Here is a 19506-nt window from a genome sequence, read left to right as displayed (position 1 = left end):
ACTTGAATATTCTTGGTATTTAATGTTGTATTGTGTGTAGTAATGTGCGTCATTATTATTGTGTGTGCAGGAATGACATCCCAGGTTCTAAGCTACGTGGGAAATCAGCTCATCCTGAACTACACTAATGGAGAGGCCTGTCACAAGATATACCAGAGATCCACTGAGATCTACTTCTCCTGCCACCCTGACAGGCATCCTGTGAGTGTCACACACAAAGACAGAAGACCAGCTGATCCCACAGATGTTATTGGCCTTTAAATAATAATAAAGATTCCCTGCAGATTATTTCTGTTTCCTAAGGTCTAAAGAGTCGAGGCCTTCACATAAGGGGTTTGTGATCAATAATCGGCACGTAAATGCAAAATTCTTGCGTGCAATATTATATGTCGAGGGCTTTTATTGTGAAAGGTAAGGTGGATGGAAGGAGTGCATCGGCTCTGCCCTGCCTTTGTCATGGTTGACAGTAGTAATAACGTTTTTTATCGTGGGCCTCTGTGTTGTTTCATTATTAGAGGTGCAACTCAACCTGTTTCACACGACGTGATAGTTATTTATTTCTTCTCAATTATTTTGGTTATATTATTATATTTTTTAAATGTCTGCAGTGGCTGTTCATTTAACGTTTCTCTACTTCCTGAACAGAAATGTAACTCAGCTCTGTCACGCTGTAGTAACTCCTTGTGTGTCGTGTCGATTCCTTAAGGGAACACCAGAGTTCATCAAGGAGACTCCAGACTGCACCTACCTGTTCAGCTGGCCCACCGCTCTGGCCTGCGTCCCAGTCAAGACCTCCAGCTGCTCCTACAAGTAACACTCCTCCTATGCTCCCTTTATTTATTCCTCCTCCTGTGTTCATGCACACTCCTCATACCGGTGTTTCTTTTTAAATGTTGGCTAATTGGTGAGGTCGCATTTTTGCCAAAGAGCTCAACCAAGATTAATCATGTAATGGTACAAGTGATACAACAAAGTTAGGCCACTTGATTTGTTACCGTGAATACATGTGTGCAAAATACAATTAAGGTTATTTGGAAAATCTGTCTCTGGTGTCAGAGCAGACTTCATAATTAAACCTAATTTTGCTATATGGGCGATTTATTGATTCATTAATAGTGAGTTGTGTGTTCTACTGATACGATGCTTCTTTTAGAAATGTGGAAATAACTACACTATACAAATTTGAGTGGACTAATTAAATATCTTGCTTTTTGTGCATTTCTGAACACATTTTGTTTCCCCATTTTTGCAAAGATGTGTCAACGTCCGTCCTCCAGCAAAGTTTTCAAGTATACCTCTAATGGATAGGAAGAAAGAAATGGAACAAAAAAGGGACACGTGTCTTATGGTGCCCTTTTAAAATACATAATTCATAGGTTTGATTTGTTTGGAGGTTAGGGTAGTTTTCCTTGAGGTCTTTATCTGCACCAAGCATCAGTTACCGTAAAAACGCTTGTATCTGAACAGACATGCATAACGACCAACTTCAAAACAGCTCAGACGTCTGGACAGACCTCAGACACATAAGACAATGAAAGTTCACCCTCTGCTTGTGTGCTCTGTGCTCAGTGATGATCAGGGACTCTCCTACGACCTCTCCCCTCTGGCTCTGGACTCTCGAAACTGGGAGGTGGAGGCCTCTACGGACGACACGAAGAACCGCTACTACATCAACGTCTGCAGGGCGCTCGTGCCGCAAGGAGGTCAGCATGCACGCTCGTGTTCTTTCTATTCAGTGAGACTGTAGCGTCCAGCTCTGGTTAGGTCAGAGGTCAAGTTCCAAGAGAGCGTTTTGAGACCGAACGTCTCGCTCCGAGTTGACTATGTGCTCACCTTGCGACAGGTACGTGGAAGTGTCCCTCCAATGCTGCGTCCTGCTTGAAGGCCGGAGAGGACTATGTGAATTTGGGGCAGGTGGAGTCTGGTCCTACGTGGGACAGAAAGGTCCTGAAGCTGCAGTACACCAGCGGTCAGGCGTGTCCCGATGGGAGCCGCAACAAGAGCAGCGTCATCCGCTTCAAATGTGACAAAGACAAAGTGGTGAGGAGACGTTTACAGGAAGATGCAAACAACCGGTTCCATTTCCTGTCGGTGGGGTTTGTGTGTGACACTGTACACACAAGTTGGACACATAGTCCATCGGGAGAATGAAACAAATGACACCTCGGTTGTGATAGATGCTCTCTACTGTGAAAACATTTGTTTTGGGATTAATATGTGCAAGAAAGTCCATTTTTGAAGGAGAATTACTTTCTGATAGTTCAGGAACATTTGGACAAAGTTCCCGACCATCGGGTACAACACATACATAGCAGAGGAGAATCAATTTCACCAGGCGATTATAGTAATGACGGATATTAAAGTAAAGATATAAATGGCAAAATGAGTATGTTCCTATATTCCATCCAGGACTCCCGGCCTACTCTGATCTCCGCCATTGAGGACTGTGTGTACACCTTCCTCTGGTTAACGGCCGCGGCCTGCCCTCTCAGCAGCACCCAACACGACAACTGCAGGGTCACCAACCCCGCTACAGGTCAGACAACAGTACCTCGTAGTGTATATAGGCATACCTGTCACCAGTATGTACTTAGCATATTACTATGTTATTGTCTCTTTGCAATAAAAATGGGAAAAACATCGTGCTGAAATGCAAAAAGGACAGAATTGCATAACGACCCACTTCTCTGGAAAACCTTTTACCCCAGTATTTGTTTTAATAGACTGAATTTTCTTAAACTGCATATTATTTACATCTCTATCAACCCTCCTCTCCCTTAGGTCATTTGTTTGATCTCAACGCCCTGACAAAGGAAGGAGGTTACACCATGTACGATCATCAGGATCACAGGAAGATGTTCCGCATGAACATCTGTGGGAACATCTCCAACTCCGGATGCGGCTCTGATACTGGTACGTACATCCACCCAGTGACGGTGTCTTCAAGTCATCTTTTAGAATAAACAAAAGTGAGAAATATCGTCACAAAAGTCTTGGTGCCGGGACGCGAGAGACTCGCAAAGCCTGCAGACAAACGTCTCTTCAGTCCCTCAGAGGCTCAAAGGTCATAAAGGTCACAGCATCTTCAGTGTGTCACTTTTGGAGGCAATCAGATCCGACTTTGACCAGTCGGAGATGGTTTCACATAACTGGTGTTCACTGGTTGGTCCAGCTTTCAGCATAATTCATTTTCACTATGGGTTATTTAATAGGTTGTTTATTAGACTTTAAAGGCAGAGTGCTGCATTTTAAATGTGGGATATACTGTAGCGCAAAGGGATGTTATTTTCTGAACTCAACTTTACCAACTTAGTCATGACACCCACTTTACTGAAAACTATTTAAGAAAATGTTGTCTAAGTAGTTTGTAAAAGCACCGATAGACAACCTTACAATATCGTCACAATATTGATATATATCAATGTTTTTGTTACAAATATTGCGATATTTGATTTTCAAACAAAGTACAGACTCTAACAACGACATCTTCAGCCTAAACAGGTTAGAGAAGTTACATAAAACACCAGAGCTACCGATCTGTGCGAAAAATCCTGTTCTTTCCTTTTGGTAATTTCCTCCAAAAGCTGTGCACATTCCAAGAAATGATTTTTTCTTTGAACAAATCAAATTTCTTAAAAGTAAATAGAGAGAGATGGATTCTCTAAGAACTCATTCACTACTCCCTGGTTACTCTTCAGTCCTACACAGACGTCAGTGTGGTTTATGTTACACCGAGGACATGCGTCATCACTGTTTTGTGCCACAGTTGAGTGTTTAAAAGAGTCCTGACGTTCCAGTGCTTCTTGAATAATTGACTTCTCTTTTACCCGGGGGCTGCATTATTTTTTGCACATTAAACTTGAAGCCAAAGCTGCACAATAGGTCTGAATTTGTAATTGGAATTACGGGAATAGAAATGTTCCCCCTGCACCGAAATACACAGTTCTAGACAATTATGTGATGTGTATGCACATTTTTTGTAAAATAAAGTAACGGCAATAGTTGATGAGAAAATTGCAAAAATGTGAAGAGCTGAATTTTTTACACATCTGAGATACTCTGCTGACTGTATAAAATGACTTGCTCATTAGCTCATGGTCAAACCCTCCACCAAATATCAGAAACACGTGTACTTACAAACATAAACAATGTCTTTTAAATGTCTTATGAGATCCAGGAAAGAACCTAATAGTTTTAAATACTTTTGTATTTCTGAAGTTACTGTAAAATATATCTATCTGCATATTGTGTTGCAGCTGTGTGTATTAAGGACACCACGACCGTGGTGAGCGGCGGTCAGGTGAGCAGGAAGCTCTCGTACAAGGACCAGGTTCTGGAGCTGACGTATGGCGGCGGGGGTCCGTGTCCAGCAAACCCCGCCCTCAAACACAACGCCGTCATCCACTTCATCTGCAGGTAGCAGCTCCTCCCCTCCGGGTCTCTAGTTTATTTTATAATTCATTACTGATGATGGATTGATTTTATTCACCAATCATCAGATACAAGAAACACAAGTAGAAGGATGACATGTTAAAGCACGAGGAAGAGGAGAAGCAGAGAGCATCGATAATCCTCGGTTATTTTAATATGTATTCAGCAATCGTTTCACATTCAAACTCCACAAAAGCATTCCTCTTGAAAAGAAAACAAGGACAGCTAACATCACAGTTTCATTGGAAATGTCACAAGAAATCTGAAACCCTGTGCGTATAAAAATAATTAGATCAGAGAGAGCTAAGAGCCCCCGACGAGCTCTTCTGTAAATATTCAGTTGAACATGTTATTCTTTTGTTTAAAGAGTTTAAACTGTTTTAAACAGCATATATTTAATCTTTTAGTTGATTCCCAATATGGCACTTTAAAGACATTTAAAGTTCACTTGATGTGTGTTATCACCCGTTAGGGGCATGTTTGAATGTCATCAATTATTATATATATATATATATATATATTAGGGCTGTCAATCGATTAAAAAAAAGTAACTAATTAATCGCACATTTTTAAATTAATCGCGCTTAAAAGTGTTTTCCTTCTTTTTAAAGACAAAACTTCACACAGAGCTGTGTTTTCAAAGAGGCTCCTACCTATAAAGTGCCAGTGAGGTATTTAATATTGTGGATGATAAATTGTTTCTTCAGTGAAACATCAGATTAGTAAAAAAAAAAGAAGTATATTGAGACCCATTGGTCCTGTCATCTTTAACATTGAACAGCAGCAGAACCAGTGGCCTTGGTAACTGACTGACATTCAAATATGTCACGTTAACCCTCTGGAGGCTGGGGGCATTTTATACATTTTACAAAATAAATTAAATTCACCATTTAAAGTCTTTTGCATGTGACACACCCCCACGTGTTATACATCAAACATTCCAGAACAATCTCAGCTCTGTAATGAGGCTCATTGTCCTCGCGCCGTGTCCTCTGGTTCACTGACTGACAGGCTGCTAAATGAGCCTTACCTGTGAGGTGGGAGGTCCTTTGTGATTTACTGAGTGTTCATTGGTTGTTTTTTCCCCGAAATGTTGACAGACAAACGAATTGACAAATCACGTTGAAGGTTTCGTGTGACGAGTTCTTTCCGCGCCGCGTCACCCGACACGTCCCCTCCGTTCCTCTGTGTATCAGAGGGGGAGACGGGAGGAAGGAGGAGCAGGAGGAAACCCGACTGATTCATCCACGAGTTAAACTGATTTCTGCTCCTTATTTTCGCGGAGAAATAATTGTTTTAAAAGCGGAAACAGTGTCAAACCGTACTGCCGCGGTTTTAAAAAAAAAAAAAAATTGCGTTAAAATATTTTAGTGCGTTAACGCGGCCAAATTAATCGCATAGATTAACGCGTTAACGCTGACAGCTCTAATATATATATATATATATATATAAAATGGAGTTAAGTTTAAATGTTAGGTAAAATATATAGTGGATTTTTCTTTCCAAACCTTGTTGTCATGTTAGCAGAGCCATGTTGAATGTTTACGTGTGTTTGTACAGGCCACCCAACATGGGCTCAGCCCCGCCAGAGCCGGTTCTCATTGATACCGACACGGAGACCTGCACCCACTTCTTCTCCTTCCACACACCGCTGGTCTGCGAACAGCCAGTAAGTCTGTTTTGTTTACTTGTGAGCGTGCCAAGTCAGACAGGGACTCTCAGTACGCTCGGCCTGTTTCTTAAAGTAACTCAAATTCAAATGTTGGGAACCCTTTGGAGATTCAGGTTTTCCCCATCCGAAGACTAACTGACAATTAATGTGATCATGCGGGTGATCCAAATCAAATGTATGGGAAGTTATTAATGGCACACAACCTGATCCCAGCATGTGTTTGTATGTGTGTGCTGTGATAAAATCATTACCTTTAAAAAAACATCAACTGAGAACAGGCTGTGTTTATGACATAAGAACAAATGGGGGAAAAAAAGCTTTTGCCAGGATAATCTTTAGATTTTTCCCAGTAATTTTTTAGTTTTATAATCTGTGGTTGGAAAACGGCATTGTGGCAGGAACAATTGTTCTCATGTTTGTGGTTGTAATACCCATTTCAGCCTCATAAAACAGAAATGCATCACTGCCCCATGCTCTAAATAGGACCAAGAGCTCGGCGTCCATTTAAAATACATTTCCAGCCGATAGAAAGACACTACAGTCATGTTATACAACTTGCTAACACACAACATGTGTACCGTTTTTGTTTTGAGTGCATAAAGAAATTAAACTCATCTGAAAGAAAACATGAATGCTTTAAGTCCTGTTTATAACACGGGGTAGTGGTGCCTCTTGTGGTGAAAATTAGTATTACAGCAACACTCACTTTTAAAATGTTCCTCATAAAAATTATAAAAATCAGTTCACCTGCCCTAACTTTTTTCTCCACTTGCTCTACCAGATGAAACAAGTAGCAGTAACTTAGAAACTAATTTCTTTATTTTTTTTAGATCAGACCGTACCAGACTACTTTTCTTTTCTCACTCTCCTCTCAGGGCTACAGCACATTTTCGTAACAGCAAATCATTATAAAAATAACATGGAGCATTCCTTTGTAAATTAGCACCGAGTTGGCCATTTCACACGGCAAATCGAATTTTCGTTGAGTGTAGTCTGCAAGTAAACGACAATCAGCTTCTCAAGGATTATCAGAGGAGGCAGCAATGCGGCATTGAATGATGTGACGCTGGAGGAATGTTTTGGGTTGTGCCCGACGCACTTGTTCCAGAAGACTTCTCAAAACTCTTGAGGATCAAAAGAAGAAAATCATGAAAAGAATTTTCAACAACCACTATTTAAAATATAATGATTTACTTTGTCTTTCTCAGACCAGAAGACTATTACTGCGACACCACAACGATGTACCGCTGGCATTTATTCCTTTTTTTTATACCATTTTCAGGTAAAGTGCTCGGTCCGGAGCGGCTCTGCTCTCATAGACCTGACTCCTCTCATCCACATCAGTGGATACTACACAGCAACAGGTCAGTGGTCCACGGTGTCCTCATGTTCTCAATCTAAATGTGGCACATTAAGCATCATAGGCCAGCGAGGATGATCATCCGTGTGCATCATTTAGGGGACGAAACATTCATGGGAAAATATTCTGTTTCCACATTTCTGTTTGAATCCTCTTTGTTGTGTCCCTTCAGACGAGGCCCTGGAACAAAGTGACGAATCTCCAGACTTCTACATCAACATCTGCCAGCCTCTGAACCCCATCCCCGGAGTCACCTGCCCCGCTGGAGCCGCCGTCTGCACAGACCCTGCCAACGGGCCGCCTGTGGTAACACACGAGCAAACACAACCACGGACGCACACGTTCTCTTTCACGCGTGTTTTTTTTTATATACAAGCGAGATAAAGGACTATTCACCTTGAGCTCACTGGCATGTGGTTTGATGCCTTTTCTTATGAAAACCAGAGCACTGATGACTATCAAAGGTTGGCAGCTCTTGATGACAACAGGCACATTCATTATAAAGGCTGGTTCTCAGTTCCAGCTGTTTATTCCCAATGCATAGTATGCGCTGCTGTTTGTACTCAAAAGGAATGTTGTAAATATATATTTGGGGACTCAAAATGCACCATGGTCTCTTTTTTTGTGCCACATAAAATAAACAAAAATACATTCTCAATAAATATGTAAAAACAAGATCCTAAACAAATTAATATTTTACATTTGGATAAAGGATAAAAGGAAAGGGGGAATATTCAGAGAAAACTGTACGAGAACATATCTATATATTTTTAACTACATTGCTTCTCTTTGCGAGGTGAGATGAACCTCATCATACACAGATGCCCCCATTTGCCATGTATTGTGCGTGAGGTGGATGACCTAAAGAAATGATGCGTTGCAATCTTTGCAGTTTATTACCACGGATTTAGCAATATTTTGATGTATTTTGGCCTTTATATGATTACGCAAACAAATTGTCATAATAGAAAACAAAACACACAAAAATTCTCCCAATGAAAAAGCAGAAAGCATACATGGTAGTGTAAAGATTTGTGTAGTAGCTGCTCATTATGTACACATTTTATGTTATTGAATTTTTACATTTCGATAACAAAGTAAAGCAGTCAAACGTAAAGGAAACGTCTACACAAGTGTAACAATATTACATACGTATATATAATGATGATAATAGTATCAAATCTCAGTCTTGCATCTGTTACATCATTCCTAAAGTATCCTAACAAGCAATACGTGACCCAGTTAGAGCCGTTTAATATCGAAGGCCAATAATGCTGGAACCACAACTGGGGTTTAAACTGCTTCGTTATTATTCGTTATTCGTTATTTATGTTCTGTCATTTTTTTGTATGATGATGATTCTCTCTGTCCCGTCTCTCTCTCCCCGTCACCTTCAATAACGTTGCCTCCGCCTCTTTCTCTCTGACACTCTCTTTTTCTGTCTCTTGAAGGACATTGGGCGGACCACCAGCGGCCCTGAGATCAACCGCGCTACAGGGGACGTGTCCATCACCTACAACAGCTCCACCAAGTGTGCGGCCGATCCTGCACAGAACTACACCTCGACCATCATCTTCACCTGCCAGAGAGGCCTGCAGCTGGTCAGTCAGCCCTTTGATGTCCTCTCATGACAAGAAGACTCAAAGTCTGGACTCGAACATGCGGCGTTTACCTTACTTCTCTGGGGATTTTTTTTTAAACTGGCCTTTTTTTATTTCTTCATCCAGGGTGCTCCAAAAATGCTGAGGCTGCAGGAATGTGTCTATCTGTTTGAGTGGGCGACCCCGTTGGTGTGTTCAGACGCCACACACACTAACACCAGCGGTTGCCAGCTAACCGACTCCCAGCTCCAGTTCACCTTTGAACTGTCCAGCCTCTCTGGTGAAGTCCAGGTGAGCTCCGAAGGCTCGTTGTCTGTCCCCCAAAGTCACATTTGACATGAGGTGCACATGAATAATCCCGCCATCTTGTTCAATGAATTCTCGTTTTATCTGGGGAGTTAAAGGTGGAATGTTCAATACATTTTTCCTACGGTCGCTCAGAACGGCCAAACCAAACACCGGCTCCCAGCGAGAGCCGTTGGATCTGCACGGACCCCAAACCCAACACGCTGTCCCAGTTTTAAACGCTGTGGTGAAGCTAACTCTCTGCACCTCAGGTACCAGCGAGCTCCGGCGTCTACCACATCAACGTCTGCGGCTCCGTGGCCGAGTCGGCCTGTAAGAACGGAGCGGTTTGCCGGGTGTCCGGTTCTGGTGCTGACCAATTCGCCTCATCGTATGGCATCAGCAAGGCCATGACGATGGACTACAAGCATGACGAGGACGCCGTGCTGATGCAGTACGGTGGGGGAGATCCCTGCCCACCAGGTACGCTCACCTTGTTTTTGACCCCCCTCGCAGAAGTCTTCGGATCTATATTTAAAAAGCTTCACTCCTATAATCTGCTGATATTTTTAGGTCAGTAGAGATAATACCAGAGCAGTGGACTCAAAACTAACAGGAGCAAAATGGAGCATAATACTTAGATATGATCCTAATTATCGTGAGGATAAAGGTGGTTGATGTGTATGTTTGTGCATTTCAGGGACACATGATGGCGACGTGTGCGTGTTCCCCTTCACTCTCATGAAGAAGTCGTACACGGCGTGCACCAAAGATGGACGCACAGATGGCGGGTTGTGGTGCGCCACCACTGACGACTACGACCGGGACAAGAAGTGGGGATTCTGCAACGCAGGTAACGGAGAGGAACACACACAGAGGAGAAGTGATGACCTCAGAGCGGTCTCTTCGAACTCCCGTTATTACTCCGACTGTTACTCATGTTTTGGAAAGTTGAGTTTGGAAGTTCAAAATTCAAAAAGTAGAGATGGTGAAAGATCTAATTAACATAAACGACTAATCATTCTCACTGTTTCAAAGTACCGGTGTATATTCATTACACTGTGTTCAAACCTTCCAGAATGCCTCTCTCTCTCTCTCTCTCTCTCTCTCTCTCTCTCTCTCTCTCTCTCTCTCTCTCAGCCTCTGCTAAGCGCCAGTCCTCCATATTGTTTACCTGCGACCAGTCCATAGGCCGTGGTTCTCCAGAGCTGCTCTCGGAGACGGAGGGTTGTTCGGCCACCTTTCAGTGGCGCACCAGCGCCGTGTGTCCCCCGATGAAGATGGAGTGTAAGCTGGTCAGCCAGCATCAAACCTTTGACCTCCGGACCCTGTCCTCCCTCACTGAGGCGTGGAAGTTTAGCCACCGAGGGGATTCGTAAGTCTGGCTTTTCTCAACGCCTCCTTCTAATGCCACGTGAAGATCCCAAAATACGTAATTCAAAAAGCTTTTCATTGTGTGCTGTGTTGCTCATGGTCTTCTTGAGGATTTGATCTGTTATTATATTGGGCATGACTGCTCCACCTTTAGTTGCAGAGCTGAGGCGACTGCATGTTTGTTGCACCTAAATATAAATGAAACTAGAACGGGCACTCGGTAGAGCGCATACCTTCGCCGCAGCCACTTTTTTGGTACTTGGCATGAGTGTGGGGAGCTTGATGTCATGTGAACATTTTGGCATTAGTTGCATGCCAATTGGATACAAATTGAACGCACTATGGTAAAAAGAAGATTTTGACTTTTTCATGACCTTGACCTTTGACCTGATCGATCCCAAAATCTAATCAAATGGTCCCCGGATAATAACCAATCATCCCACCAAATTTCATGCGATTCGGTTTAATACTTTTTGAGTTATGCGAATAACACACAAACACACACACATACAAATAAATACACAGCGATCAAAACATAACCTTCCGCAGAATGCGACGGTAATGATTACAAATATTTTAGCATCAATAATGTCCCCTGCTTCACAATAGAGGCTATAAACAAAATAAATCGTGAAGCCTGCATATGGGTGCAACTAAGTGGTGAACATATCTGCAAGGCCACTAAATCACTGGAGTCCTGACTTCATTTAAATACGACTCTTTCCTGTTTTTATGCCCCCAGGTACTTCATCAACCTGTGTCAGGGTATCCACGGTGGATTGCCGGGTTGTCCAGATGGAGCAACCGTGTGCCGGCGCACGGCAGCGGGAGTGACCCAGACCCTGGGCCGAGTTTATACCCAGAAAATGAGCTATGTTGGTGGGTAATGGAGTGATGTACGTTTCAGTGTGCTTCATGAAGGAGGATTGACATATGTATGCCTATCACCATGCTGTTGCTTGTAGAATAACATAAAAAAGGCTTTTCATATTTACCTCCTGTTCGACAACTCTGAATGAAACAGAAATCAGTGCACGCTTTGAGGTAAAGAGAGCCACCCTCACAGCTGTGATTTGATTACGTGCGTTATAAAAGTTCACGATCGCAGTTCCCAAACTACTTTCCGCAGATAAAAAGATTACCGTCAGTTACTCAGCGGGAGAAGACGTCTGCGGTAACGGCGTGCACGCCAGGACGGTGCTCCAGCTGAGCTGCGGCGCCACTGTGGGACGCCCGGCACTCATCAGGTAACACACACGTCATTACGCCTCTCATTTTAGCCCCACAAGCAAGAAATTAGATTTGTCGGGGGGAAAAAGATATTAAATTCTAATATGAAATTAATGAAGCGTGGCAGAAAAGATTTATGGTTTTACATGTTACAAGTCTGCGTAATTCACTCGGGTATCATTGTGAGGTCTTAACTAATAAGACCTACTTGTTCTGTCAGTCAGAGATATCTGAACTTTTTTTTCTCTTTCTCTTTTTAAAGCATAATCTCAGCACACTGCCAAACATTTATTAGCATCATGAGAGCATTTTGTTGTCTGCAATCAATATAAAGGCTTCATCCTGATGGATTGTCTTTCTTTACCTCTCCTAATTGTGTAAAAGTGTCTTTTGAGCAGTAACCCCATGTTTAGATTAATACAAAATCAGTTTATATTATATATATGTTTTAAAAGGTTAACACAATATAACCGGCTTTGACTACTTCTTTAATGTTGAATTTGCACATCTTTATATATATATATATATATACATATATATATATGTATATATATATATATATATATATATATATGTATATACGTATATATGTATATATGTATATACATATATGTATATACATATATATGTATGTATATATGTTTGTAAGTATGTATATATATATATATTATGTGTGTATATACATACATACATATATTTTGGTTTTAAATGGGTGAAAACCATCTTGTTCTGTTTCTGCCTGAACAGCATTGACGAGGCGTCATGTGAGTTTGTGATTGGCTGGGAGACTCGGTCGGCGTGTGCTGTGATGCAGCAAGAGGTGGAGATGGTGAACGGGACGATACAGATTCCCAACACCGGAGCCAGCCTGAGTCTCGGAAAGCTTTATTTCAGGTAACGCGAGCACACGCACCGCCTGCATCCAAATCCTGCTCCAAAAGATCTCCCTTTGGTGCATAAAGGAGTTGGAGGACATGTCATCTTCTACCCGTGGACTTCTGTTTCGCCTTTTTTCGCCCCCTTGATCTCAGCCACCATCAGGCGTCTGGAGACATCCGTCCCAACGGCGACCGCTACATCTACCACATCCAGTTGTCGGGCATCACCAACAACTCCCTGCAAACCTGTCTCGGTGCCAACATCTGCCAGGTCAAACTCAACGGGCCCTACAGACGCCGGATTGGCTCTTCCAGCAAGGCCAAGTACTACGTGAAAGGTAAGTTCTTGCCACGTTTCGTGAAATCAGCGAAAATGAATTCTATGTCTCCCCTGTGTTTACTTAATAAAGTGGTTGAATCGCAGCTATCGATGGATTGGTGTGTTTATTTTGGTCAAACCGTAAGTCTCATTTTCAACAACGGATTGCCATGACATTAATCACAGACACGGTTTCCTGAAAATAAATAAACGACGAGCAGAAGTTGTCATATCGTAAAAACTGGTTGACTCTCCCTAAGGGCTCGATCACACCAGACGCGCCTCTCAAAAACGGGCTTTCCTTCCTGTTTTTCCCGACGAGAACCTCATATTAGTGGTATTTAATGACGAGGGGCTTTATAATTCTAAATCTAAACACGACTCAAACTGACTCCTGCTCGGTCGGAAGTGAAACTGAAATCGCTCGCCATGGAGACACAATTTGCGGAATAGATGGTGGTGTTCGCCGTACTCTTTCCTTTCTTTTTTTTAAATATCTTGAAGCCTAAATCAACGGTTGGTTGCGCACGCAGGTCCGCTCCACAGGCGCACCGCGCTGTTCTGCCCGGCGCGTTTTTGCCAAGGCGTTTTTGGTGCGGCTGCGCTTTTAAAAGTCGCGTCTGGTGTGATTGTGCCCCAACACGTCAACATCACAATCACTCATGTCAACAACGCCTCTGCTTTCCCATCAGGAGGAAACCTGGACGTGATGGTGCCCTCCGAGTCGGCGTGTGGGCGGGAGAAGACCAAGAAGGTGTCGTCCACCATCATGTTCTACTGTAACCCCTCGGCAGGCATCGGCATCCCCGAGTTCATGCTGGAGACGGATGAATGCCAGTATCTGTTTGTGTGGCACACGGACGCCGTGTGTGGTCTCATGTGAGCAACGGTTTCTTTTTTTTCCATTGGAAAAATGTTTTTTTTACTCCAGGAGAAGAAGGGAAAGAAGAAGCAAATGTGTTTAGACGTCTTCCTTCTTGATTTCGTTGCAGAACTGTTGACACCGACGACGGCGCCAGCGTCGCTGCCAGCGTCGCTCCCGCCGTCTCCGGGCGGCGCCAGGCGGTGGGCGTGATGCTGAGTCTCCTGCTGCTGGTTCTGTCTGTCTGTCTGCTCGGGCTCTTGCTCCGCAAGAAAGAGAGGAGGTGAAGACCGCCGGCATCCAACGGAAGCAGGAGAGCTGAAAGATTTAGAGAACGTTCTTTTAATTTCTCGTGAATGCGTGTTTGTCTTGGACAGAGAGCTGGTGATCCAGAAGGTCGCTGGCTGCTGCAGGAGAGGAAACCAAGTCTCCTATAAATATTCCAAGGTAGGTTGACTCTGACGCCAGTGTGGACGCACTTCCTCAGCCACTGCTTGGTTCAATGGAATTTGTTTCTTTAAAAAAAATGCTGCATCTAAAAAAAAAAATGCTTCTCTCAATTCATCCAAGATCGTGGAAATATACGAGAACGTTTCTCTCCAGAGTTTTTTTGAGTGATAGTGTCTTATTTAATTGTGTGTGTGTGTGTGTATTTAGGTCGACATGGACGAAGAAGCGGGTGAAGAGGAGATGGAGTGGCTGATGGAGGAGCTCGAAGCGCCCCCCGCGTCCACCTCCTCGTCCTCCCACCGAGGGAGGAGTAACCACGGCAACGGTCACATCAGGACCGGCCTGCGTTCGTTCTCGCTGGACGAGCAGGACGACGACGACGACAGCGAGGAAGAGGTGCTGAGCGTCCCGGGGGTGCGGGTGCTCAAGTCCTCCGGAATGTCCCGGCACTCTGCGGCCCATCGCGGCCCCTTCCTCCAGGTGTGTACCGTCCCAACATCTGTCCAGGCGTTTGTTTGTTTTTCTGCCGCTCCAAACCTCACAGACGTCCTTCGTTTCAGGAGGAGAGCGACGAGGACCTGGTGGGCCTCCTGGACGAGTCGGACAGGAAGAGGAAGAGCGGCAAACCTCGCTCCTCAGGGCTTAATAACAACACGACGGCCAACAGGAAGCGGGACGAGGACGACAGCGACGAGGACCTCCTCAGGGTGTGATGTCACTTACCACAACCAGGCTGAACTCCTCTTTCTCAGTGAATGTCTCCATAACAGCAGCAACAGATACCAACAACATTTTGGGAGCAGAAACCTTCCCTCTCTTTTGGAATTATTTTTTTATTGTTTTTTAATTTTTTTTCTTGGGTTGCAGCTTTACTTCAGACTCGCTCCAGTCCTCCATCTACAGAATGCCAGTGTTGGCACATGGTTTCTTATTTATTGATTGCTGATTATTTAAAGTGTTCTGCGGGCTGTTTTTTGACCTGCACCCTATTTTCCGTCATAATTCTGAAATGAATTAATAAGGTACTTCACTGTAGCCTCTTCAATCTGCCACATTTATCAAATATAGACTCTAAAAACCAACCAGAGGCCGACATGGCGGCTCTGCCATGTCACATGGAAATTCAATATCTTCCTTTCTTAAGTTTTTGGAAATGAAGTCGTTGCCATCGGTTTAGCACTTTATTGCACCATTGATTAAGTTTATTAAGAATAATATTTTGCAGCGAATGAAAAAGAAAATCTTTCGCTACCTATTTGCAGTTGATTTTTTTTATTTTTTATGTCCAGGTGTTTATTTGATAACCGTGGGGAGATGTACAGTGAAGTAGCTCGAGTGAAACCATTTAGCCGATTTTCTGAGGAAAACGACGGCGATCAAAGAAAAGAGGAGAGAGAGAAAAGCAGGGAAACTGTTTTTTATCCTGAATGTGGGCGAAGAAGGCGTCGGCTTGCGTCGTTTGTCGTGGGAATGAAGACACCTCGTCTCTTCTGGCTGCCGACGTCTTCTCTTTCAGCGCGACACCTTCCTGATGGGGACCTTATTCATGCTTTTTCATTGAGGAATCAGGTCCGGCGACAGATTAATTTCGTTTTTTTGTCTTGTTTTGATCAGAGACATTGTACATAGAGGATCACGTTCTGAAGTATGGATGCTTTGTTGGTCTGTGTGTCCGTTATCTTCACCGGTAAGTTGCTCACGCGTCTGATTTTATGATTATTTAAATGCTCGTCTGAGCTGATTTGTATGAATCTCTGTTCTGTGGGAAGTGGAGACGGCCTTAAGTGTGAATGGATGGGCGACGAGGACGGAGGTTTGAAAGAGATGTTAGTTTAGGCTTGTGCTGGTTTTTGAAGCCCCCCCCCCCCCCCCCCGCTAAAGCCATATTGTAGGAAGTTGGGATTTCTTTTTCCCACGTTCGTTATTCGGGTTTGTGATCGCGGATGTCGCCGCGGCAAAAGGGAAGTTTAACCCTCTTTAAGCCAAAGGCGCGTGACGATGGGACGAAGGAGACGGGAAGCATTTCAGTATCACGAATGCCGGCAGTCTATTTACATTTAAGGTATTTCCTGCTTAATAATGAAACGGTGTTTTAACAAAGTATATCAGTAGTGATGGAGATCTCGTATATCAGACTGACTGCATGGTGCGAGTCATCCCCCACAGTGTCCCGTGTGCACGCTCTTCTCTTTGGGCCCAAAGTCGAAACCAATCAAACTCTGGTTGCTGAGACGAAACATGGAGGATTTGTCTGAGCTCTTTGTGTTGATTCTCCTTCTCCGCTGTAAAGAAGTGTTTTCTAAGGCTGCAACAAACGATTATTTTCCTTTTACTGATCATAAATGTCGGAAAAGTGCCCATCACAAGTCATCCTGGTGCAAGGTGATGCCTTCACAGGTCTCCAGACTGAACATCAGTCTCAAACCCAAGGATGTCGAGAAAAGCAACCAATCATCAGAGGGCTTGGCATTGTATTTGAATAACATAACTTACATGTTTATAGATCAACCCAGTGATTAGTTGACTGAAGACGGCATCATCCTTGTTCTTTTCAGAGTTCAATCAGTTCAAGTTTAATCTTGACCTGTGAAATAGTGATTAAACAAACAAAAAAACTCAACTTAAGGTCCACTTACTCGCTTCTTTTTTTTTTATACGGCATTTCCTTAGTTAACTGGGAAGTTAAGCCCACTGGGAAGTCCAATGGGAAGTCCACTGTTAAGCCCACTGGGCCACTATATGTGACTTAAAGCTCTGGACCGGGTCGATCGTTGGCCTTGAGTTCAGAGTTTTCTTGTCCAGTTCTGCCGTCTGAACTGATTTTGTTAAATGTTCTTCAGCTCCTCAAATGTGATTTTCTCTGTTTTGTTTCTTTGTAAACAAACGTGTTTGGGTTGGTTAAAACAAGAAGTTTGGAAACATCAACTTTGGTTCTGGCACATTTCTCCTTTCATTTAACCTTTTCTCGACTAACACTTCATTCATGAATCAATAATGACATTCTAATGGAAATAATCGTTCGTTGCAGACCGTCCATCTTCCTTCATCAGCATTTATGTCATGGGACGTTTTGGGGAATCTCCTTTGGGTGTTTTGTTCCCAGCTGGCCAAATTAAGTGAATGAACTCCTCACTAATCCCACCCCGGGAGAGCCTCGTGATTTATTCACAGCTTTGTAATGATTTGCAATCACAAACGGTGCATTTGACATCGGCTATGACTATTTATTACCTTTGTGACCGCACCAATGGGATAAGTCAGTAAATTCACTTTTGGCTCCTCTCAGTATTCAATCCACAGAAACTAAAGTGATTAACTGAAGTATTGTATCAATCAATAAAGGAAGGGTCCCCTTTCAGGGTATTTCTAATGCTTTGTACACGAGATTTGTTCAAACACATTTTTGTAAGATGCCAAACATGAAATGACAAAAGGATTTGACACATCTTGAAATTAGAAACGTCAGTAATTAGTATGGATGAGTTTAACGTGCTGTAATAACAATGAAGTCGAGAGCATCCCTTTGTTCCGGGCCCTTTGCTTTGGGTCTCCCCTGTTCATCATCTGGGACTTTTTACAAGCCATGTTTAAAGGAAGGTGGAGAAGAAGTGAAGCTGTGTTCACACCCCCCCCCCCCCCCCCCAAAGTCAGCCAAGTCATATGTTAATGTGTGATTGTCTTTGGAGAACCATATGATTTAAGACCGTTCAGACATGAAGGCGCTTCACTCCAAGTGAAATCCAGCTTTTAGAGCATAAAGAGCGATGTGAGATTTCCAAAGAACAATTACATCACAGAGGAAGTGTCACGAATCCATATTTATTAAAGTACGACTTGGAAGTCAACTCCGGCCCGTCGTTGGCACACCGGACGGACTTTTATTAAAATGTAATTGTCGACATTCGTACAGCACGTAAACCTCAGTTGTTAACTCCCTGAACTCCATCTACCTGTGTTTGGCTCTTCGTGGTCCACTCGTCCTCGGGAGGCGTCGTAGAACTCCTCTGTCTGTGAAGTCTTTATTCCCATCGCTGCATCACGTCTGTTTATGCTGTATTTATCAACCACAGCTGGCGTCTGCATGAAGCTGTCCTGACCCTGAACATATGAACATATGAATGGACATTCTTGTGCTTCTTTTCTTTTTCTTTTTGTGCGTCTCCACTCAGGCAGAGAAGTGCTTTGAGGTTACGTGAAATTAATTCGGCGTCTGCGCTCGAGGTCGAGAGTTAAATTGAGGAGCAGTCTGACTTTAAAAAGAGCACAATGGACTTTCTGTGATGATTCGGTCCCGTCGGAGGTCATCACTACATTTGAGTTGGTGTAAGTTATGTTGTCCGATATGGGGGTTTTTTCAGCTCTTTGCCCATTTCTTATTTAAAAACAACATTGATGTAAAGAAAACAAACATTGTATTATTTGAATAAATAAGATCCGCTGTTTATCGCTGCTGTGGTTCGATCACGCACTCTGGGACGAACAAGAGGACTGCGTCATCTGAGACTCGTACTCGTTTAGAAGGATTTTAGACTCACTTTTTAATTACTTGAGACTAACCTGGACTCATCTTAATGACTTGAGACGTCCAGATTTGATTTTCTGGATTTAAGATTTGATTTGGAGTCGTCTCATAGACTCGACTTTGACCTGGTTCGAAGGAACCTAGACCTGACCTGGACTCCTTTGGATTAACTAGGCTTGACTTGGACTAGTCCGTAGTGACTAGTGACTTTTATCTGTTTCCATGGACCCTAGACTTGGATTGGACTTGTCTCAAGGAACCTTGGACTCCAACTTGTTTTGAAGAACTCTAGACTTGTCTGGGAACATGTGGGAGAACTTGAGGTTTGACCAGCACTCTTCCTCCTGGATTCTTCTCAAGTCACTTTTAACTCAACTTTGACCAGGACTACTTTGTGATGCTCTTGCGACTTCAACTTGTCTCTGAGGACTCGTGACTTGTCTTGGACTCATCTTGGAGAACTAAACTTGAGTTTACAGCATTGTGAACATACAGCTGAAAAAGTCCTTTGTCTCAAACGCA

At 43.3% G+C, this 19506-nt stretch overlaps 1 protein-coding gene across 1 annotated transcript in view; it reads left to right on the top strand.

Annotated features, from left to right (window-relative positions):
* The window catches only part of igf2r (insulin-like growth factor 2 receptor), a 54381-nt gene extending 35477 nt beyond the window's left edge, over positions 1–18904 (top strand). The window contains exons 28-51 of the mRNA XM_056427720.1: positions 71–201; positions 707–810; positions 1570–1703; positions 1844–2040; positions 2410–2536; positions 2782–2913; positions 4257–4416; positions 5992–6100; positions 7386–7467; positions 7636–7769; positions 8915–9064; positions 9191–9355; positions 9622–9832; positions 10050–10202; positions 10490–10724; positions 11466–11602; positions 11853–11970; positions 12701–12847; positions 12985–13169; positions 13843–14029; positions 14143–14295; positions 14390–14459; positions 14670–14942; positions 15023–18904. Of these exons, the coding sequence (XP_056283695.1) occupies positions 71–201; positions 707–810; positions 1570–1703; positions 1844–2040; positions 2410–2536; positions 2782–2913; positions 4257–4416; positions 5992–6100; positions 7386–7467; positions 7636–7769; positions 8915–9064; positions 9191–9355; positions 9622–9832; positions 10050–10202; positions 10490–10724; positions 11466–11602; positions 11853–11970; positions 12701–12847; positions 12985–13169; positions 13843–14029; positions 14143–14295; positions 14390–14459; positions 14670–14942; positions 15023–15175 (3647 nt within the window). The 3' untranslated portion in view covers positions 15176–18904. The remainder of the gene's footprint in view (positions 1–70; positions 202–706; positions 811–1569; positions 1704–1843; positions 2041–2409; positions 2537–2781; positions 2914–4256; positions 4417–5991; positions 6101–7385; positions 7468–7635; positions 7770–8914; positions 9065–9190; positions 9356–9621; positions 9833–10049; positions 10203–10489; positions 10725–11465; positions 11603–11852; positions 11971–12700; positions 12848–12984; positions 13170–13842; positions 14030–14142; positions 14296–14389; positions 14460–14669; positions 14943–15022) is intronic.
* The last annotated feature ends 602 nt before the right edge of the window (positions 18905–19506 follow it).

The sequence above is a fragment of the Pseudoliparis swirei genome, chromosome 12 (assembly GCF_029220125.1).
Source record: "Pseudoliparis swirei isolate HS2019 ecotype Mariana Trench chromosome 12, NWPU_hadal_v1, whole genome shotgun sequence".
Taxonomy (NCBI): domain Eukaryota; kingdom Metazoa; phylum Chordata; class Actinopteri; order Perciformes; family Liparidae; genus Pseudoliparis; species Pseudoliparis swirei.
This window is presented reverse-complemented; position numbering and strand designations above follow the sequence as displayed.